The 19,252-nt window shown below is 37.6% G+C and overlaps 1 protein-coding gene across 7 annotated transcripts in view; it reads left to right on the plus strand.

The window, feature by feature from the left end:
* Nucleotides 1-19,252, plus strand: part of KLHL13 (kelch like family member 13) — a 79,927-nt gene that overhangs the window by 5,298 nt on the left and 55,377 nt on the right. For 2 of the 7 annotated variants that reach the window (XM_009287595.1, XM_009287593.2), the window contains exon 2: nt 3,875-3,933. In XM_009287595.1, the coding sequence (XP_009285870.1) occupies nt 3,914-3,933 (20 nt within the window). In that variant the 5' untranslated portion in view covers nt 3,875-3,913. Of the gene's footprint in view, nt 1-3,874; nt 3,934-6,801; nt 6,890-7,002; nt 7,089-7,497; nt 7,544-8,355; nt 8,426-12,961; nt 13,032-19,252 lie in introns of those variants that run through there. The other 5 variants (XM_009287592.2, XM_009287599.2, XM_009287596.2 and 2 more) reach the window with 5 other exon arrangements.

Below are 19,252 nucleotides of genomic sequence, written 5' to 3' on the forward strand. Positions count from 1 at the left end.
TGCCCCTCCAGCCTGCTCAGTCGGTAGAGCATGGGAAGCTGAAAAGTCCTTGACTAGTGTAAGCACTGCTGAGCAACAACTAAAACATCGGTGTGTTATCAACATTGTTCTCCTCCTAAATCCAAAACACAGCACTGTACCAGCTACTGGGAAGAAGATTAACTCTATCCCAGCCGAGAGCAGGACAAACAGTTCTGTTTTGTTACGGTTTCAGTTTTCATTGGCAGTACTGTGCTAGAGAAAGGACTGTGTTAACGTTGTAGGTCAGGCTAAATCACAGCATCTTCCAGCTTTGTGATTTCTGAGCATCATTTGAAAAAAGCTTGCCTTCTGCAGAAACGACGTGTTTGCTGAGGTCTGTCCTCTGATGAGTGTATTTTTCATATTCACTGTATGCCACTGAGGATGTGTGGGCTTGTTCATCTAATGGCTTCCTAGACTGTGCCCCTTTGACATGTCTTGTGTCACTAATTTGCTGTTGTTTCTGAAGAGCTGACTGTAATGGATACAAGTAACCTACATAAGCCATAAGCACTGTCTATCAACTCTGAAAAATCTAGAGCATTCTGATAGAAGACAAAATATAGGCATAAAAATAAAACAGTTTCACAGGGTGTCCGCTATGCGAGTGGTGTGCACTGGCATATGACCAACACATGTAGTGTTTTTATTTATTTTATGGAGTTGGAATTAGAAGTAGTTTAACTTCTCTGTGAAATGCTAATCAATTTTACATGGATCTTAGCTACACCCCTTTTAAATTGTCTTCCTAAATTCATGCTGAAGGCCGTTAAAACAAATATAATGGGTTATCTAGGAAATGAATCATTATTCATAAATATATATACTTGCTTTTGCGTATCTGAAAGAATGACAGCAAAATATAACAGCAGCCACAAGAGCGAACACCACAAACCAAAGAGATCTGAGGAACTTGCACAGCAGTGAGAAATTCAGCCCCCAGCTCCTGGCAGCGGGAGGCAACTTAGTGCTGGTGATCAGATTTGTCCTTTCTGTGGACATAGTGAGTAGCTGTAAAGTTGTAAGCGGAGGTGTGAATTTCTCCTATTTGTCTATTGGGCACGTAGAATCAACGGTGAGGGTGGAAAAATTGATAGCAGCTCTAGCGTTAAAGTTGAAAGTTAACTAAAACTTTTCTGAGTGTGAAAAATTTTATTTTTAACACGGAATTTGAACTATCTGAATTTCTATGGTAATGAGACTTCGTAAATATTCCTCATGCACTTGCTGAATTTTGTACTTTATTGGAAGAAAATCCATCAGTTGCCAGTTTTAGAACTTATGTGCATCAGCTTGCCCATCCTGCACTATGCGTTTTTATAATCTTTAGTTTTCTCCTATGTACAGGAAAAAAACAACCTTGTAGCATTTCTCATGATTTTCTACTGCAAGCCAGCCACCCAGCTCCAGAGAGGTAGTTTCTTTTGTCCCATCAGCAGTGATTTTAGAAAAAAATGCCCCAAATTTAAGAAAAGAAAAATTCAGCTTTCACCTTGCAGTATAATTGGCTCAGCTTGCTTTCACAAGCAGAGTAATGTGAGCGGATAACATAAGCTGTTCTGCTAAAATCTCATCCCAGAGAAACCTTCAGGTGAAGGGAGGAGATACACAGATAGAAGGGATTTCATTTTTGAAGTCACTCTAATAGCTTTTTATTTGAAATTAAGCAAGAGGGTTAAAGTTATTAGAAGTAGTACTGACTGCATGTAAATAGTTTTGTCAGTCTAATGTGTTAAGCAGTCTCTTGGAGAAGGTGAAACTGATCTTTTCAGGAATTCAGGTCTAGTTTTGTCGGGTACAGCACAAATTTACTGTGCGCTACTAACACTTATTTCTCCAAAAACTTCAAGTCAACTTAGCTGCAAGTTTGTTAGTGACCTGTTTAGGGAAATTATGTAAAGTGGAAGGATTAAAAAAACCTACTTTTATTTGTAGTTAATAATTGAAAGGTCAGGTTTTCTTCCCAATCTTTAAGCAAGCTGGAGTGAGCAGTATAGTTGATAGGTACAGATAAGCAACCCTATGAAAGACCACATCAAAGGAACATGGTTTTGACCTCGCCGAGCAGGTCAAAGGAAGGAGGATGCTTAACTATATACACAAACCCATCTGTAGTGTATGCTTGCCCAAGAGGAGGCCAACTTCATTTATTTCTTAGAATGAATTTAATCCCAACCTTAGTTTTGCGAAGTTGAGGGCCACCTGTCTTTTGATCCCTTCATACTGTTGTGTAATGTATTTGCCTCAGCAGAGAAGCCTGTTCAATGCCCACAGGATGGAAAAACAAGGAGTGAGACCGCAGTATCCATCCCAATTACATTAACCACACTGCACATCACATAGGACTTTGCAAATAACTTTCTGAATGTGATGGTAGGAAAGCAGTTCAGATGTACATGGTACTTTTTTAACGTTAGTTTTATGATGGAGGATAGATAAAACATATCCTATTTACTCAGCAGACTTTTTTAATAGAGGAAAACCTGAAGTTTATTTGAAACAAGAGGATGTCCTGAGGTTCAGCAACACCAGGAGTTAAGAACCGCCTTATTCTACCAGCTGCTCTGGCATCAGTGGGAGGGAGTGGGCAAGTTAGATGCTGTTAAGCCATTCTGTTTGATGCTGTCTCCGTTATGGCACATTTAAAGTATTGCAAAGTACACACTGAATTTATAATTCATGCTTACAAATATCATGTGAGATTTCCTTCCACTAAACGTCTAAATCTGCTTTAACAAAATAAAATTTTAGACAGGCTCCTAAATTAGCATTGCTTGTGACCTGCTTTCTGAAGTCAGAATTTTATTTGTGGTGGTACAGAGTAATCGGAGGGGAGAGGATGATTTGCAGAAGTTTCTGTTTTCTGTTATATATAAACTGACGTGTTTTTTCAAATCTGTTACGTAGATTTACTGTTTTATGACCATATCTAAAAATACTACTTTACTTTTGTATGCTAATTTACTTTTGTATGTTAAAAGTATTAATTCAGAAATAGTAATTTCTGCTTTGGGCTGTGAATTAATAGTAAATTGCTTTAAAGAAATACCTAATTCATACAGCTACTAATTTTTTATCATTCACTTATGTTTATCAATGTAAAATATGTAAAAGACTGAAAATCAGAAGTGTGTCTTTTTTCAGGGGTATTGCATAGTTTATATTTTGCAATGCTTGCTGCTAACAGATATCTGCAAATTGAAATGTTAAAACTTTCGCTGTTGCTTCAAGTGGAAGTACGAGTTCACAAATTTGAGTATAGTCTGTAGTCTTTCATTCTGGTTAATGGCTGTAAGATATACTTGAGACAAAAAATTGAACAAGGAGTTTTTGATCAACTATATTAGATCTTAAAAATGGAACTCATTAAAAATTTGGCCTCTTCTGTACAAATTAATGTGATTACATCTTGCACAAAAATAATTTGAGCTGTTTCTCTCCCTTTCCCACCCAATAAAAGGTGGCTTTAATGAGCCACAGCTTCCATTTTAGTAAATTGTTCATGGGATGGGCAGGCTCAGGAACAACTGGGTTAAAACAAGAGATTATTTGAAAAATCTAGGGCATGTGCTCTCTTTGTTCACTTGATTAGTTTTCATAATTCATCCTTGTTTCCACAGCAAAAAGCAGTGTAATACATGCAAACAAGAAGCAGTTTTCTTTGTTTTGTGCTCCTTTATCTCCATAATTTTACTGGGGAAAGTTAGTGAAATGGGGGAAAAGTCATATTGTGTGTGAATGTTTAGAACAAATCTTGGTTTGTTTTGTGAAAATTCATGGGAACTGAGAGGCAGATGCTATTTCGGGATGTCTGTCTGTGATTCTGCTTCAATTCTTTTCTGTTTGACTACAGGTGCATGAAGAACAGAGGAGGTATTTCCACTTATCAGAGATGATGTGGAGAGACACTTTGTGAGTAACGGACGTGTGTTTTCTAAAAAGCCCAAAATGCTAATGTAGGATTCCCCCCCCAGCTTAGAATAACTGTGTCATTTGCCTAACCGTTTCATTTGGTTCTGGAAAGCTGTGAATATAGAGCCCTTCATGGAAACCATAGGCAAAGCTGATCGTTGAAATAAAGAGCTGGAAGGCAGAGCAATAGAATATATATGGTTTCATAAATGATTAACCATGATGCCTGGCTTTTCTACAGTGATCAGTCTACGAAAGGCTTTTACTGTTGACTGCTGAATGTGTTCTAGACATCAGTAAAAACCCCTCAGATTTGGTGTATGGGTAACCTTTAGTAGGGTTAACTTGGTACTTACAGGAGCCCTTCTGTCAAGCTTACATGTGCTACCTATTCTACGTGACAGGTTATTAGCACTTTATTGTCCTTGTCTGATCTTGATTGGAAGTCTGATATATTTGCCGTAAAGAAGATGGAAATAGTAGTCAATAGAAGCTTTCCTGAAAGTTTTCAGTTCCTGTCTGCTGGAACACAACAATATTCTGGGAGCATGCAGTTAAACTGCGGTCCCAAAATATTACAGGAAAGGAAGAACCCTATGTCAGAATATAACTGTACCTAAATAAGTACTTAAAGGATTTACTGTTGTGGAAACAAGGTCATTTTTTATGAGCACAATTAGGTGATGCAATGTCTTATTTGTCAGATGGACTCCATAAATATGCTATGTTTCTAGTGCTGTAGACTCATCAGCTAGCTCTTTCCTTTGGGGTGATTAGTCCCAGTGTTTCCTTTTTTTTGCCAAATTTCCAGTAACAGTTGAGAATTAAAGCAGCATGTTATTTTAGCATTTTTCATGATAGTCTTTGTGCTTATTTTTTTGTTTGTTTGTTTTAAGTATAATATGAGTAATGTGGTCTTGAGTGCTTTCTTTTAAACCCTAAGTTTTGATACTCTGGAGCTACTGCTTTGTTCTAAAGATAATTATCTAGGAGAATGGTGCCTTTGTGGACAACTCCAGTGCTTGTCTTGGCACTGAAGAGCTCAAGTTAGAAGAACTGCTGTTACCTCAGGCACCTCGATTTCTAAATTTTTTTGCATTTGTAGTATTAATGCTACACCATGAAAATTTTGTTCTTTTTTTAAATTGAAAAATATCCTTTTATTATAATAGACTAGTAATTGCTTAAACTCCCAGGTAGGAACCAGTTTAGATTCTTACATGGGATTTGCCTGTTTTGTTACCTAGATCTAAGAAAAAGGTTTTTAAATGGTTTTTAGTCTTCCATCATCCTGGAGCCCTTTGCATATTTTCATAGAAATGGTTTTGTGATTTGTAGTTTAGTAACTACTTTACAAAAATTGTCATTAGTGCTTAATTTCCTCATTCTGGGATGAGGTTCAGCATCTGCAAATAGTGGCTGGTAGTCTGTCTTGCTTTCAGTCAAGAGAAAATCTGCTTCAAGATAATATTGGCTTGTAGTCATCTTTCCCTTGGCTTCTTCCAGACTCTGCTTGCCAGTTCAGGAAGGCTGCGGGAGGATTTCTTTGTAACAGTGTCCTGGCCAGGTGCTGGATTCTTTATGAAGCAGCAGGAGAAATCCTTGTGCTGATCCAGCTGACTTACCCAGGAAATGGTGTTGATTTAATTTACTCTGTGACCTTGAGATCACTTTCTTGTGGCCAAAGTCCATGAAGGTTTTGTCGCAGTTGGTTGAGTAGTAGCAATAATATGGAATAGTATTTAATAATAATATAACTTTTAAGAATAGTATTTAATATTTTAAATAAAAATATTACATTTTGTGATGCCTTTTGTGGACAACCAGAGTAGCGGAGTATTTGATTCCTTAGTCATGGCACACGTTCTCCTTGTTTTCAGATTCTGGTCAGGGCTCAAGCAGAGTCCCTGGATTAGATCTCGTGGGCAGAGCTTCCTTCTGCAGCTCATTGAACTGCTCTGGTCTGCCCCTGAGATAGTCATCTTCTGGCAGTCCCACCTATGACCCAGTAAGTCAGGTAGGACTTGCTCAGGGGTCTACTACTTCCTTAGGCTGCTTCCTTTGTGGATAACACTGTTCTTAAGTGTCCCTGTTTAAACTCTCCAAACTCAACAACAGAGATTTCTGCTGTTAACAATGAGGTGAGGGGATATCACCACAGACTTGGTTTGGTTCAGATTCTTTCGTTTCAACTTTCTAGGCTGCTTCCTTAGGGCAAAGGAGCTTTTTCATTACTAAAAATCTTTACCCTTTAAAAAAAAAAAGTTCTTTAAACTCTTGCTGTAGCTTTCTAGAAGGTATAAGGGTGAATGAAGGAAGTAGAAGTTGTGTGGCCATCTGATCTGTACAGGCTTGCATAAGTTTGATGTGCTTTAGACAGGTACAGTGTGTTAGACAAGTACAGTTGTATTTACTTGCCAGCTGGGTATCACTCTACAGAGCTTGGAAAAATGTGCAGTTGAGAAATATCTTATTAAAAAAATAATGCAGTTATCTTTGTTATTATCAGCTTAATAAAATTGGAACTTGATTGTTCTCTTTTTTTACAAGAAATATAGTTTAGGTATCAATGTTCCAAGTATCAGTCTACATACCTTAAAATATTTTCACAGTGATGCCACAGTTACTGAGAATACATACATTTTTTCTTTGAGTGTATTTACAGATGTTGACTATATTTTAGTGTGGTAATTTTCAGAAAAGGCTCTGTGAAAAACACATAACAGTTATTTTGTGGGACTAGCATTTAATTTGTGCAGATGGTTGCTGTTAAGGACGTTTTACTTGCATAGCAGTCAGCTTTTCACGGTCTTCAGCATATGGCTGGATCAGGTTGTGCTCTGATACTTAAGAGAGCGGATAAGGCTTCCAGCCAATGACACCCACTGTGAACAGTGTTTCTGGATTTGCCTACATTAAGACTCCTCTGTGTGAGCATTAGTAGCTGCAATAACAGGTAATATCTATCTGGCTAGTTTTGTTAATTCTTATGGGATATTGCAAGGGTGAATATGGGTAAGATAGAATGGAATAGCTTGTGAATTGAATAGAGTTTAGTCCTTGTTGCAGGGTGGAGGTGCAGGAACTGGTTTCTTTTCCGAGTTCTACATGATCATAACCTTGGCTTTAACCTCTGTGCTGTAATATCTCTTTCTGTGAGTGGTATTTATACAGTTACATAAAGTTTGTGGGATGTATAATGGAAATTGCTGTTTCCCTGTTACAGTTTTTATCATGGTTTATTACTGTGCAGTTTTGAATGTACAGAATTTCTGGTTAAAAGTGGAAAAATGTTTCACCTTTGCTCAAGCAGCAAGCTTTAAAAGGTTTAAAATATATACTGCAACTTAGTCCGTTAAGTTAAAATGTGGCTTTGTTAATAAAATGAGAATGTACAATACAAGCCTTTTCACCTGGTAGTATTGACTCCTACATTCATAAACTTAAAAAATATTAATTCATAAGTATATTGGAAAATATTTAACTTAAAATTGTACAAATAAAGTACTTCAACCAAAAGAGAGATGCACGCCCATTCCCTATGCTGGTTTTTTTTCCTGACAGGCTGAATGAGGGTGCCTTGTTCTACTTGACATCTGCCCATGTCTGAGTAAGTCTAATTTGTACCATAGTAATAGGTACTTGAGCTGTGCCCTCGGTAATCAGTAGATTAGGGGTGTATGTGAGAAGTTGGACACCGAAGGGACATGCTGTATCTAAGCTATTCAGTTTCCTCGTGAATGGACTAGTATGTTCCGTTGGCCTTCCCTGATCTTAGTAACCACATAAAGCTTTATGCTCTTTTTAACTGACAGACAGCAGCTGTTTTCTTACCAGGATTTTTTTCACTGCGTGTGAGGAGAAAGTGGGATCCAAATGTCATGAGTCCTGTTGTCTTACTGGAGATAATACAGGTTTTTTTTACTTGTATTTGCTGGATTGCTTCTGTGTGCTTTTTTAAATGCAATGCTCATCTAATCAAACTTTTGTCGGTGGAATCAGTATCACTGACGTGGATTTATTAAGTGTAGGTGGTGATGAATGAGCTTTAATATGCTGAAATTGTAGCCATAGGTGACTTATATTGGAGAAAGGGTTTATGAGGGATGAAAAATGCAGGTGAAATGCAAGTCCTTTACAGAACACTGAAGATATGGTAAATCTGTAAGGACTTAAACATTTTAAGAACACTTTTACATCAAATTGGTTGGATATTTTTGGGCCAACTAATAAGCTTGATAAAATTTTGATTCATCTTGCCATAATTATGTGAGAGTTTACATTTGATTCATTGTGCAAATCGTGGCATGAAACAGTTGATCAGCTAACTTAAAATTCAAAAGAATATGTCATTTAAAACAATGCTTTGACACACGCATCTCAGTCTTGCAAAAATTCAGCTTTCTGCTACTTTACTTATAGTGCAGTGGGTTGAGACTGTCCTTGCACGGTGCCCTGACCTGGTGTCACATACAGCTGCTTGTGGAAATGGGTGAGTTTCAGGTCTCTGCCCCATTCTTGGGAAAGATGTGATGCCATGTAGCAAGGTAGTTTTTTCATCCTTGGAAATCTTCAGGTAAAAGCTAACTTTGGCAGTAAAGTAAGGGCATTGAAGAAGGGAAGGTGGCAAGGGAGAACCTTCTGCCACCTGTAATGCATGTTAGGTGTGTAGGGCTCACCAGCCTGGTTCTTAACAGCTTACTGTCCAAAACCTGAAATACAGCCTGAAATGGTGGATGTGGAAAGAGGTGCCCCTTACACTACAGTCTGGAGAGATGTGCCTGTGGGGTCTACTGGATGTGAAGTATGGGTGGGGAAGAGCTGTCTCTGCTTTTGATGAGGCTGTCAGCCACAAAGCCATAGCAGAGAGGCTGAGGCGTTACTCTAGACACAGGGGTATAGGTTGGAGGCAGTGTCATCTTCAAGGTCATTGGCGTGGAAAGAGTAGCTGATTTGCTTCAGATAAACTATAGAAATAACATACAAAGAGAGGAGGGACTTCTGACGATGACTTGTGGCTCACACAAACTAGTGGATTGGACTTTGAGTAAAAGTGTGCTCTGAGCTTTTTTAAGTCCAGCTTTTATCCCGCATGTCACTTAACGAGTGTATAAGCAGACAGGTTTGTTTTTAAACTTTAGTTACATAAATCTTTATATAAAATGCCACTCTGCGTTTGCCTTGAAATTTAACAATGACTCTGGTATTGTCAGACTTGTCACTCTTAGAGTTCAAATTAGGAAGCCCGTAACTGCCAAAACACGGATTGACTTGAGAGCCAAGATCCGTTAGGTCACAGATGCCAGTGTACTTAGGCAATGAACTTATCCTGTTTTAGCTTGGGAGCACAGAAGCGTGATTGTGCTCCTGCAAATGCTATGCAGAGGTTGAAATTGCTGAATGGTTTTGAGATTATAGCTTTGATTGAATTAAGACTGTATAAAGGTTTTTCTTTCCCCGTGTAACAGCTCTAGAGGCTTATTTTGCTGCCTGTACAATGTCTTATTAAAGGTTGCTGTAGCTATGCAGTGAAACAGTTTGGATTCTGACTTGTTGCAGGTATCCTGGACTGTTTTGGGACATGTTTTAGGATGATGAGGGCAAGGCAGTAGATCTTCTGGAGCTTTATACCTTGCAGATTGGTAATATTTCCATTGCCAGCTTGCATCCAGGGTGTTAGAGTGTATTTTCACAAGCCAGATGTTTATATTGCTTTAATAGTACTCTGTTGTGTGCTGTACAAGCTAGTTTTGCAGTAGAATGGTTTACATAAAACAAGAATTACTTGCACTGATTTTAAATATGGTTTTGTATTATGGAGTTCAGTGTAGTGGATCCGGTTCTATTAAAGTCTCACTTCCTTTTTAGTATATGCGGCTTACCTGAAATTACAGTGCTTGTAAATGGCATTTCAGGAAGTTTGAACTGATCCAGTATATGCCTACTGCTGAATCTTAATGAACTCCTGTGTGCAGTATGCAGTGTGGTTTTTTAGTAACAGAAGCTTCCTTAAATTTTAGACTTTGGGCAGTTTCACACAACTTCTGTTTCTAACAATGATATCTTGCTTTTGCTTCAAGGAGCCAAAACTGAATAGATTTGGAAACAGTATGTTGGTTTATTTTTTAAAAAAAACGTAGTAAGGAACATTGTCGTAGTGTCTTTTCAATTAAAGAGAAAAATCAATGTGTAATCTTTTTTAAAATGTTTGTCCGATGCCCTCTTTAACACTTGCTCCTAAGCAACCCTGACTCAACAGATGTTGCATTTGGGTGTTTGCAGCTGGATCAGAAAAGCCTCTGATGTAAAGGCCTGAGTCTCTGCTGTTACCGTGCTAGCAGAGTTCTTGGCAATTAGCTTGCTTCTCTTGCCATGTTTAGTTTCGGTGGCTTTTGAGCAGAGATAATCAGCTTTTTGTACTGGGCTTGCAAGAGGCAAAGTGCTACCTTAACAATTGCTGCTTACTTGCACTTGTAATGTTTATCTGTGCTATGTCAACCTTGAGTTCCTGGTTCTTGCTGCAAAGGCTTACGGATAGTCTACCTTACTGGATGCAGTCTCGTGTTTTAAATTAAAAAATAAAAATTTAAAAATTGAAGAAATTTATGAACTTTCCTATAAAGCAGATTTCTCATTTTTTACTTCATCTAGATGAATGACTGATTCTGCAACAAGTTTGGATCTCTTATTCTTTTCAATTTAATGATCCTATGCTTTTACTCAATTTTGTGTGTATGTGAAAATGCTTTGAGAAGTACAGCTCAGTATCTAGTTTGCAGAAACTCTCCTTAGGTGATTTATTGAGTTTGAATACTCACGTGACAAGCAATGCTGGTATACAAAGGTAAAACAAAACATCTTTCATCCAAAGTGCTTATAACTTGGGAGTGCAAAAAGAGAGCAGGTGCGGATGGGGATCTATAGAAAATCAAACCAAGTGACTAAGAAGAAGTAGGTGCAATGTATCAGCACTGACCATTGTCAAGTGCCATGTGTCATTGCTGACTTGGTGGTTGTTTTGAAGGAGAACTTACCACTTCTTTTTTTTAAGGCACCTTTGTGCGTAAGGGGTCACATGAGAAAACAGAGGTGCTTGTTAGATGGTTTGCCAAAGGTTGATCTAATTAAGGGGAACAGACATTGCAAAAACAACAAAGCTGAGCCCTGAAGGGCATTAGAAAGCATCTTTTCATACTCAGTGTGGTGAGAGAAGCAGGAGTAATGGGTGGATGCTCTGTAGTAAATTAACATGGCTGAAGGATAAGGCAGGAAGACATTTCAGAAGTTTCAAAGGTTTAAGAAATGTGGAGCTTTTCTGAAACCAGAATAATGTCATTTTGTGAAAGATGGATTTTACCCAAGTAGATAACGAGGGAGCAAAGGTTGCATCTTGAAGATGTTGGAGAAATAGTTCTGGAAAAAAAATGTATATTTGACAGTAACTCTTTATACAGGCAGCATACACTTGTGAAAGATGGCTTTTTTCGCAGTTTATCCTAATTGATTTGATGACATAAATTGATAAGTCATTCATCAATGTAACTGCATTTGTTTAAGGCTCTTGCTAGCCTGAATGTGTAAGTTCTTTAGAGAAACAGCACCCTTTGTGTATCCTGTATCTTCAATCTCTTGCCAAGGGAAAAGATCCTGCAAACAAACTGCTCTTTCTTTACTCCCCCCAGCAAACAAATTACCAGTCAGGCAAAATGGCATATCTCTAACGATGCTGTACTGCAGGCAAGATGAAAAGCATAAATGTAGATCTGTCCAAAGACTCGAAGTAGTATGTGGGTAGAAAAGAAGAAATGAAAAGATTATTTTGATATAAATATTGTCACAATCACCCAAGGCTTCATAATATTAAAATGTCTGAAGACCTAGTTCAACTTTTGAATTTCATTTTCATTCTTGATGCTTTGTTGGCAAAGAGAACAACTAGTAAAGTTCAGTGATTTTTATTTTTTTAATACAGAATATTTTCATTGTCTGGAATGCCTTGTGGTGACAAAAGTGACTTAATGTTGATTTTCATTGGAAAGTAATTCAGTTCGTAACACACTTTCAAGAAAGACTTTTAATGAAGAAAAAAGGAAAAAAGTAAGTGCATCCTTGTGAAGAGAGTACCTCCATCTTCTCTACAACTACATTTTAGGTATTGGAAACCTCTGATTAGATCCCTCTCAACCTTTTCTTCTCAAAGCTGAACAAAGATGAGTGAGTAAATAATAAGCGAACAATTCAATTTTCTCATTTCATTTACTGTTTGTGCTTCAAATTAGGCCCAAGTCTGCTATCATTTCTGTTCAGACTTTTAACAGCTGAGGAGCAGCGAAGCTTTGGTGCACCGAAGCTTTGGTCCTTGCATTGAAAGGGAATGCTATAGTTATGTTTCCTCCTAGATGTTCTTGTGTTCGTAAAGCCCACATGAATACAGGACAAGTTAATTAGAAATTAGCATCCTAGATTAGATCCTGTCTTTGCAAGCAAAAAGAAGACTAATTGAAGTTTATGGTAGTCAAGGGAGTAGCAGAAATACAGGCAACACAGCTGAGCAGTACTGATAGTAAATGCATGCAGAAGGAGTGTGTGTGCGCTAGGTTTGGGGAATATTGGGATAAAGGCTTTTCATTGAGATTGGCACTGCTTATATTGTTATATTTTTTTTCCTTTTTTATCATCAGAAGAATTTATTCTTGAGTCAGTTTTCTTTCTTCTGCTATTGATAGCCTTGACGTATTTCTGTAAAAACCTCAAAAGGTATTATGGAGATGGACAGCACGCAGATACTGTTGTGCCTGAATAGATTTTAGAATGTGGCTCATCTGCTTTGTGGCCTTCTGTGACTCATTTTTATTTCTTCAAACAAAGACCCTAATTTTCTTATAAAAAACAAAAGATGGACTCCACAGATCTTTGGCAGCTATTTGCTGCAACTTCATGTGTTCTACCATGTTAAGCATACTTCAGTGTGGCTACTGTCACCTAAAATTACATACTACATTTTATCTCCTTTGGTCAACAGGGGTGTTACTAACCTGGGTGGTATGTATGGATCATTCTGTGCTCAGAGGGGAGGTGTCAGCAGTGCTTCATGACAGGTATGTTGCAAGTGCCTGAATTCCTGCAGACGTGTCAGTGGGGTTTTTTTCAGGATGGCAGCTTTGGAAGGCTTTTTTCCCCATCTGGAAAATTGAGGAATTCTGGAAGAGCTAATTAGCAAATGACTTTAAGAAATTAAAGGACCTAGTTAGTGAGTTGTAAGCTAATTTGTTCCTCAAATAATGGACTACCTGACTTTCAAACAAAGCAGAAAAAACCCCCAGCTTTAGTCTTAATGGTTCTGTAATCCAAGATTTCTGTGGGGTTTTCTGATTTAGTTGATCCAGCTGCCCTTGCATCTGCTTTTAGGTATCCAAAGACCAATTTTAGAACAAGGAGGCAATAACAGTTACTTATAAAATCTTTCAGTGTGCTAAAAACATTCCTGATATGGCTGGAAAGGGATTTCTATCTTAATGTACCGAAATCGGCCATTCTGTCTATCTTGATTACACGCTACCTGCTATTTAATCTTTTTGTGCTTATTCTTTTTTTAGAAAGAAAACCCACAGATTCAGGGCAAGAGTAGAGATGATCACCTTGTCCCAGAAGAAATTCCAGCAACCTTATTTCAGTGTCTTCCTTTCTTGAAATAAAGCTCTTAATAAAGGAACAATTATGTTTTAACTAACTGAACCTGATTTCAGGAAGCTATAAAATTGTTTACATTTTTCTTATGCTGTGCTTTGCACACCTGTTATGGTAGTTTTGTCTGATCCAATTAATTTGTTGGAGTGACTGGTTTCATTCTTTCAAACAAACTAGAAAAATCAGTATGTTTCTAGTGCAGTATCTTTTTGTAGAAAATCTTTTAAGATGTACGCTATATCTTTGTTAGTTTTCATGCTTTTTGTAGTTGAATTAGGAACTTCATGCTTAAATGAAAAAGAAAACATAAGCTTAGATGCCTTAAGTTTCTAATGAAATAGCTGCTGGTACAAAAATTTCTGGCAGTCCTTTGTAAAGGAGCTTCATCGTGCCAAGAATGTTAGTTTTGATTTAATTTTTTTTTCCCCTCCTCAGGACGTGGCAGGGATCTCTTGAGTGCTTTTCTGCACTGCTATATGAAATATAGCAGCATGAATAAGAGTGTTTCAGTAGGGAAACAGTGTTGGTAGGATTTGTTTTCCCTTGTAGGCGGTTGAAAATATTGCTGCATCAAATGGCATCGTTCATGGCTAGCAATTTTCTGTTAATGCCATTTAAGACTTCCACATTCTTCATTTTGATTGTTAATGACATTTAAACCTTTCATTTAACTAGATTAATATATTTAAAGAACTGTTTTGAGCATTCTTCTTAAGAATAAATGCTCAATTATTTCTGTTCCAAAGGTTGTATTGACATTAAGCAACCTTATTTTTTAGCAAGTTTAGACTAAAGAAATCTAATAGAGCTGTTTCTGTGGTTTCTCATCTTGCATACTTTGATCTCAGTCTAAAGAGATAATTCATGGGACAACAGTTTAAATTATTGAAGTTATGTTTTGGCAGTAGCGAAATCATTCTTGAAGAATGATCAAACTCATCAGTATGCTGCTCTCTGCTTCTTGGGGGGGTTTCACTACATGTTTGATCTTGGATTAGAAGCAACAGATTTTCTGCCTTTTTTTTTTCTTTCCCCCAAAACAGGCACACAAGTACCTTTTGTCCGCTGGATGCGTTTATGGCGACTTGAGCATATTCAGTCTCAAGTTTCACTCTTCAGACTTCTATATGAGTGAAATTCTTGTATACTGCTGTCACTCAGTGAATGCATACAGCCTTTTAGCAGTGTTTTGGTCAGTCACATTTCTGCTTAGCATGAAGAATGGCTGCTTAATGAATAATGCTGTGAAACTTGAAGAAAAAAAGTTATAAAAGCTTTCCTTAGAGCAGAGTTATGATATATGTGTTCTCTCCATCTTCAAAAGCTTCCAGTCTCTAGTAATCCCAAACAGTACCTCTTTACTCCATCCCTCTAGTTATTCTGTTGTACTTGATTTTATTTAGCAGTCATGCCTCTCTCTGTCCATAGCAGTGATGTTACCTGTGTTTTCTCTCCTTCTCATTAGGTCCATGCATTACATCCTTCATTCTTAGGCATGTGCGCTTGAATATTTTAGAACAAGTATGTTTTCATTTGAAATGGGAATGTTGGCATTTTCATATAAAGCCTTTTGAATATATTCATGTAAGGGCTAAAGTTAGAAAATAAAGAACTGGAAAAAATCCAGTGGATTTTTTTTGAGGAGATGACAAGTTTCTTATTTATTGGACACTTGTGTTGGTCACATCTGGTCTCAGTATGGTGTGTCTGACGGTGTTTGTGCTTGTTTAGGAGGAAATGATTTCTTAACCTCAGTGTAAGAATTAACCTCTTCAGTCAAAAGTTTGTTTCTCCAATAAATGCTTTTAGCTTTCCAAATTACTCTTTTTTAACCAACCACTCCAAATGACTTAAGGATTAATAAAGTAAAAACTCACAGCTTTAGTGTTGACTTGCACGTAAATAAAATCTCTGGAGGTTTTGCCAATATTGACTAGGTAAAAGTAATGTTTTCTTTGTGATGATGGAGTATTTGATAAAAAAGCAAAAGTTGCTCTTGTATGACTAGAAATTTATGTGCAGGCTTGATGAATGGCAGGATTAACTTAAAAGTTTTTTGCATGAAGAAAGGAATGGCGGGGGGAAGAAATAAAAAACTCCCGTATATTACACCCTCTTGCATATTTAAAAGCTGGTTTTTAGTTTTGGTTCAGGTATGTTTCTGGGTTAGTTGCAATTAAACTCCTTCTATACATGGCTTCTGGATCCTAACATCTGTCCAAATGTAGTTTTAGTATATTGTTTGTAATACAGTGCCTTTGACACATGAAATGTTGGCAACTTGATCTTGATGTGGGCAGCAAATAGGTGTGGATCTAAAATAGTTTATTTTCTCTCTGAAGTAAGCAAGGCTGCTGCTTTTAATGGGATGGGTAAGCTTGCAAACCAGGCTAGCTGCTTGGAAAATCTGGCTGGTTTGTGCTGTGTTCAATACTGCATGAGCAGTTTTTGCCGAAAAGATACAACTCTGGAAAGTTTTCCAACTGGTGACGTTGTTAGCAGTGTAATGTAGTCTCATGCTGGTTGACATGTTCCCTTTTGTTTCCATATCCCTGTCTTCTGTCTCTTGGGTGGATGTGTATTGGTTGGTTGTAACTGTTCTCTTGATGGCAAGTGGCGGGTGTAGTGTTATGAGTTATTGTTTTCCTGCTCGGTTTGGTGTTTATCTGAATGCATCAAGTTAAAAAGAGAGACTTTATCCAAAGTGACTTTATGCTTATGGTAAGGTGCTTTATAGTCCTAAATCTAAAATAATCTACTCAAATAGCGTGTATAGAGTTCTCCCTTTTGAGGGAGTATGGGATTTGTTTTTCTGCACATGATTTATCCATTGTGACCCTATATTTAAACTGGGCATATCACTTTGGGTACAGATTGGCATAGTTCTTAAATTGATAATGCACAGAACATTCAAAAACTTGAACTCCTTTTTAAAAAGTGAATCATTTTAATATGCAACTTAATCTGCCTTAGCTAGCAGCTGATCATCTAAATAAACACTTTTGAAATAAAAGTTGTCATCTTGAAAAGCAACAACGCTATCTTTAAATTCCTTACTCCCAGAAAATACTTTTGGTGCTAACATTCAGCTATAATCAATGTCCTCACAAATATAGAAGAATTACATTGTTCTTTATTTATAAAGGGAAGGGGAAGAAAACATAAAACTTTTCTGTGGGTGCATCTGATTGGTTTTATTTCATTTTGCTGATAAGAAAAGAAGTCACCTCATTTTGAAAAGGGAAGTATACCTTTCTTTGTGGGTGCTAAATAGTTTGTTGGTACTTCCTACATTTAAAACCAAACGAACAAAAAAAACCACCCCAAAACAACTGAAGGATGTGTATATTGGTACCTTTCTTGAAGGGAACCCCCCCACACACCTGAACACCAAAAAAACTTGCATTATAAAACCCAACCAATCCAAAAAACCCCCACTTGTATATTCCATTTCTTTAATGCTAGAAGTGTTCTGCATGTGTATGTTCATGCATGCAGCTCGGCAATACATTTCTGATGATTCCATTGTCTTTGGACATCTGGGATGTGTCTGTGATTCAGGTTTTAGTTCACTCGGATGCAAAATCAGGCATATCTTAGCAAATAATTGCACAGTGGTGGAGACTATACTGGAAAAACAAGATACCCAGTCTTGCTTGGGTGTTCACTGTATGGGGAGATCAGTAGGTTTTGCATCTGAAACTGATTTGTTTTAATGAGCTGCACTTCAAGCTTGCTAATGCTGTTAAGGATATCTTGTAAAAATGAGAAGTGCTAGGTTATATTTGCATTAGTGTCCTGCCCTGGACAGTGAAAGTTGAAGTAACTATGAAGTTTTCACATGATCTTCAGAGGTATTATAGAAGTATCCTGCAGGACCAGTGAAGGCTCTTGAGGGAAACAACTCAGTTTTTCACAGTGTGTTCTTCTACAGCCTGGTGAGTACCAGTCCCATAAATAGATGCATACTGAAATCTGAAATCCAGATATCGGTATGATTCCTGCAGGTAATAGTAAATTTAACAACTGAAGATAACAGTGCGCTGTTAAAATGTAGAAGTATGTCTGTCACAGAAAACCTTCAGCTATAACTACTACTATTCTGCCTCATTACAATATTGTGTGTATATTTATGCCTGACCTTCCTATGACATTTCTGAAACCTGAGCATCTTGATAATCTCCTTCCATCTTCCTAAGCTACGTTATCACATCCAGCTCCATCACATTGGATTCCAAATGTTTTCAGCATGCAACTGCCCTGTTCCAAATTCCAGACTTCCAGTTTCATTCTTCTGCTCCAGCTCACCTGTTACAGGCTAGCTGAATCAAAGCTGACAACCAGGTAGGTGGAGGTGTATCAGCCAAGGATCTGGAAGGAAACTTAATTTGAAGTGAATGTGTTAAATCTTCAGATGCTCTCAACTTACTTCTGTTGTCCCAAGAGCATAGAGGTCATGTATCAACAAGTCAGCAGGTTCCTCAGTACCTGAGCTGGACAAGGATAGCAAAACTGTGTTTTGGAGTTGCTTAAATGTGGATCGACGTGACTTGAGTGAGTCAGAGCAATGTGGGAGTAAAGCAGAACATGAGAACTGAAGCAGAGGAGTTTGCAGGCTTTGTAAAGCTGTTCTCTCCTGGCTAGAGCAGCATCTTTGGCTATTGTCTGGGTTCCTCTTTGCTCTCACAGTGAGATTTTCTCCTCTCTTGTTCTGTCTCCCCAGTAATTAGAGCACCAATGTGACTGTTCAGTTCTGTTTTCAGATAATTAGAGCTGGCCCATATAGTAAAATACATAGTAGTCTGTCTTGGGTTTTGCTCAGGGGCTTTGCTAGAACATCACTGGTCTGTCATTGTAAACCGGACATCCTTTTCATTGCTGCTGTTTAGTGGGGTGTGACAAAGATGTTGGCTGATGAGAAGTAATTACGTGATGCATGCTGGCTTGATCCGAAGTTAGACTAGCCATCTGCCTGCTATGCATGGTTTAGGAGTAATGAGGAGTGTTGTTTAAGAACAGGAATGGCCTTGTTCTCTGGACAGTTAACGTACTGGGTTATAAGACCATTTACAATGCAGAACTTGGGAGAAAAGGGAGGGAGAAGGAGGGTAAATGAACTGAATCACATTACTGAAATATGCTGTTAAAAAGAATTTATTATGTGCATTCAACAACTGAAAGCTAAGGCTCAGTAATTGTACTTAATTTTACTTTTAACAATGGAATATGTGCCCTTTGGATTCTGTATGCTTTCATCAGATTACAGCAATGAAGTAAAAGCTTAGTCACACTGTGCCTTGTGCATTGTTCTGGGGTGTTGATAAAAGATAATCTTAAATAGGCTGCTTATCTGCAAATACTAGAATTTAGTTTTTTTACATTGAGGTGCTTGATACAACTAAGAATCCTGAAAAATGTCTTAACTCTTTATTGAATGTAATTATTTAACATCCCTGGTAGTCTTCAAAGAGGTCTTTTTAATAAATCAGTATTTTGTGCTTAAATTGAGTATTGCCATTGTTCCCCTCCCTACCCCCCCACCTCCCCCCCAAATCCCAGAAGATGCATTTCAGGACCCAGCAAAATTTTGTCATGTTTTAAAAAAAAAAAAAAAAAAAAAAAACAAATTTCC

Source organism: Aptenodytes forsteri, unplaced genomic scaffold (assembly GCF_000699145.1).
Source record: "Aptenodytes forsteri isolate BGI_AS27 unplaced genomic scaffold, ASM69914v1 Scaffold265, whole genome shotgun sequence".
Lineage (NCBI taxonomy): Eukaryota > Metazoa > Chordata > Aves > Sphenisciformes > Spheniscidae > Aptenodytes > Aptenodytes forsteri.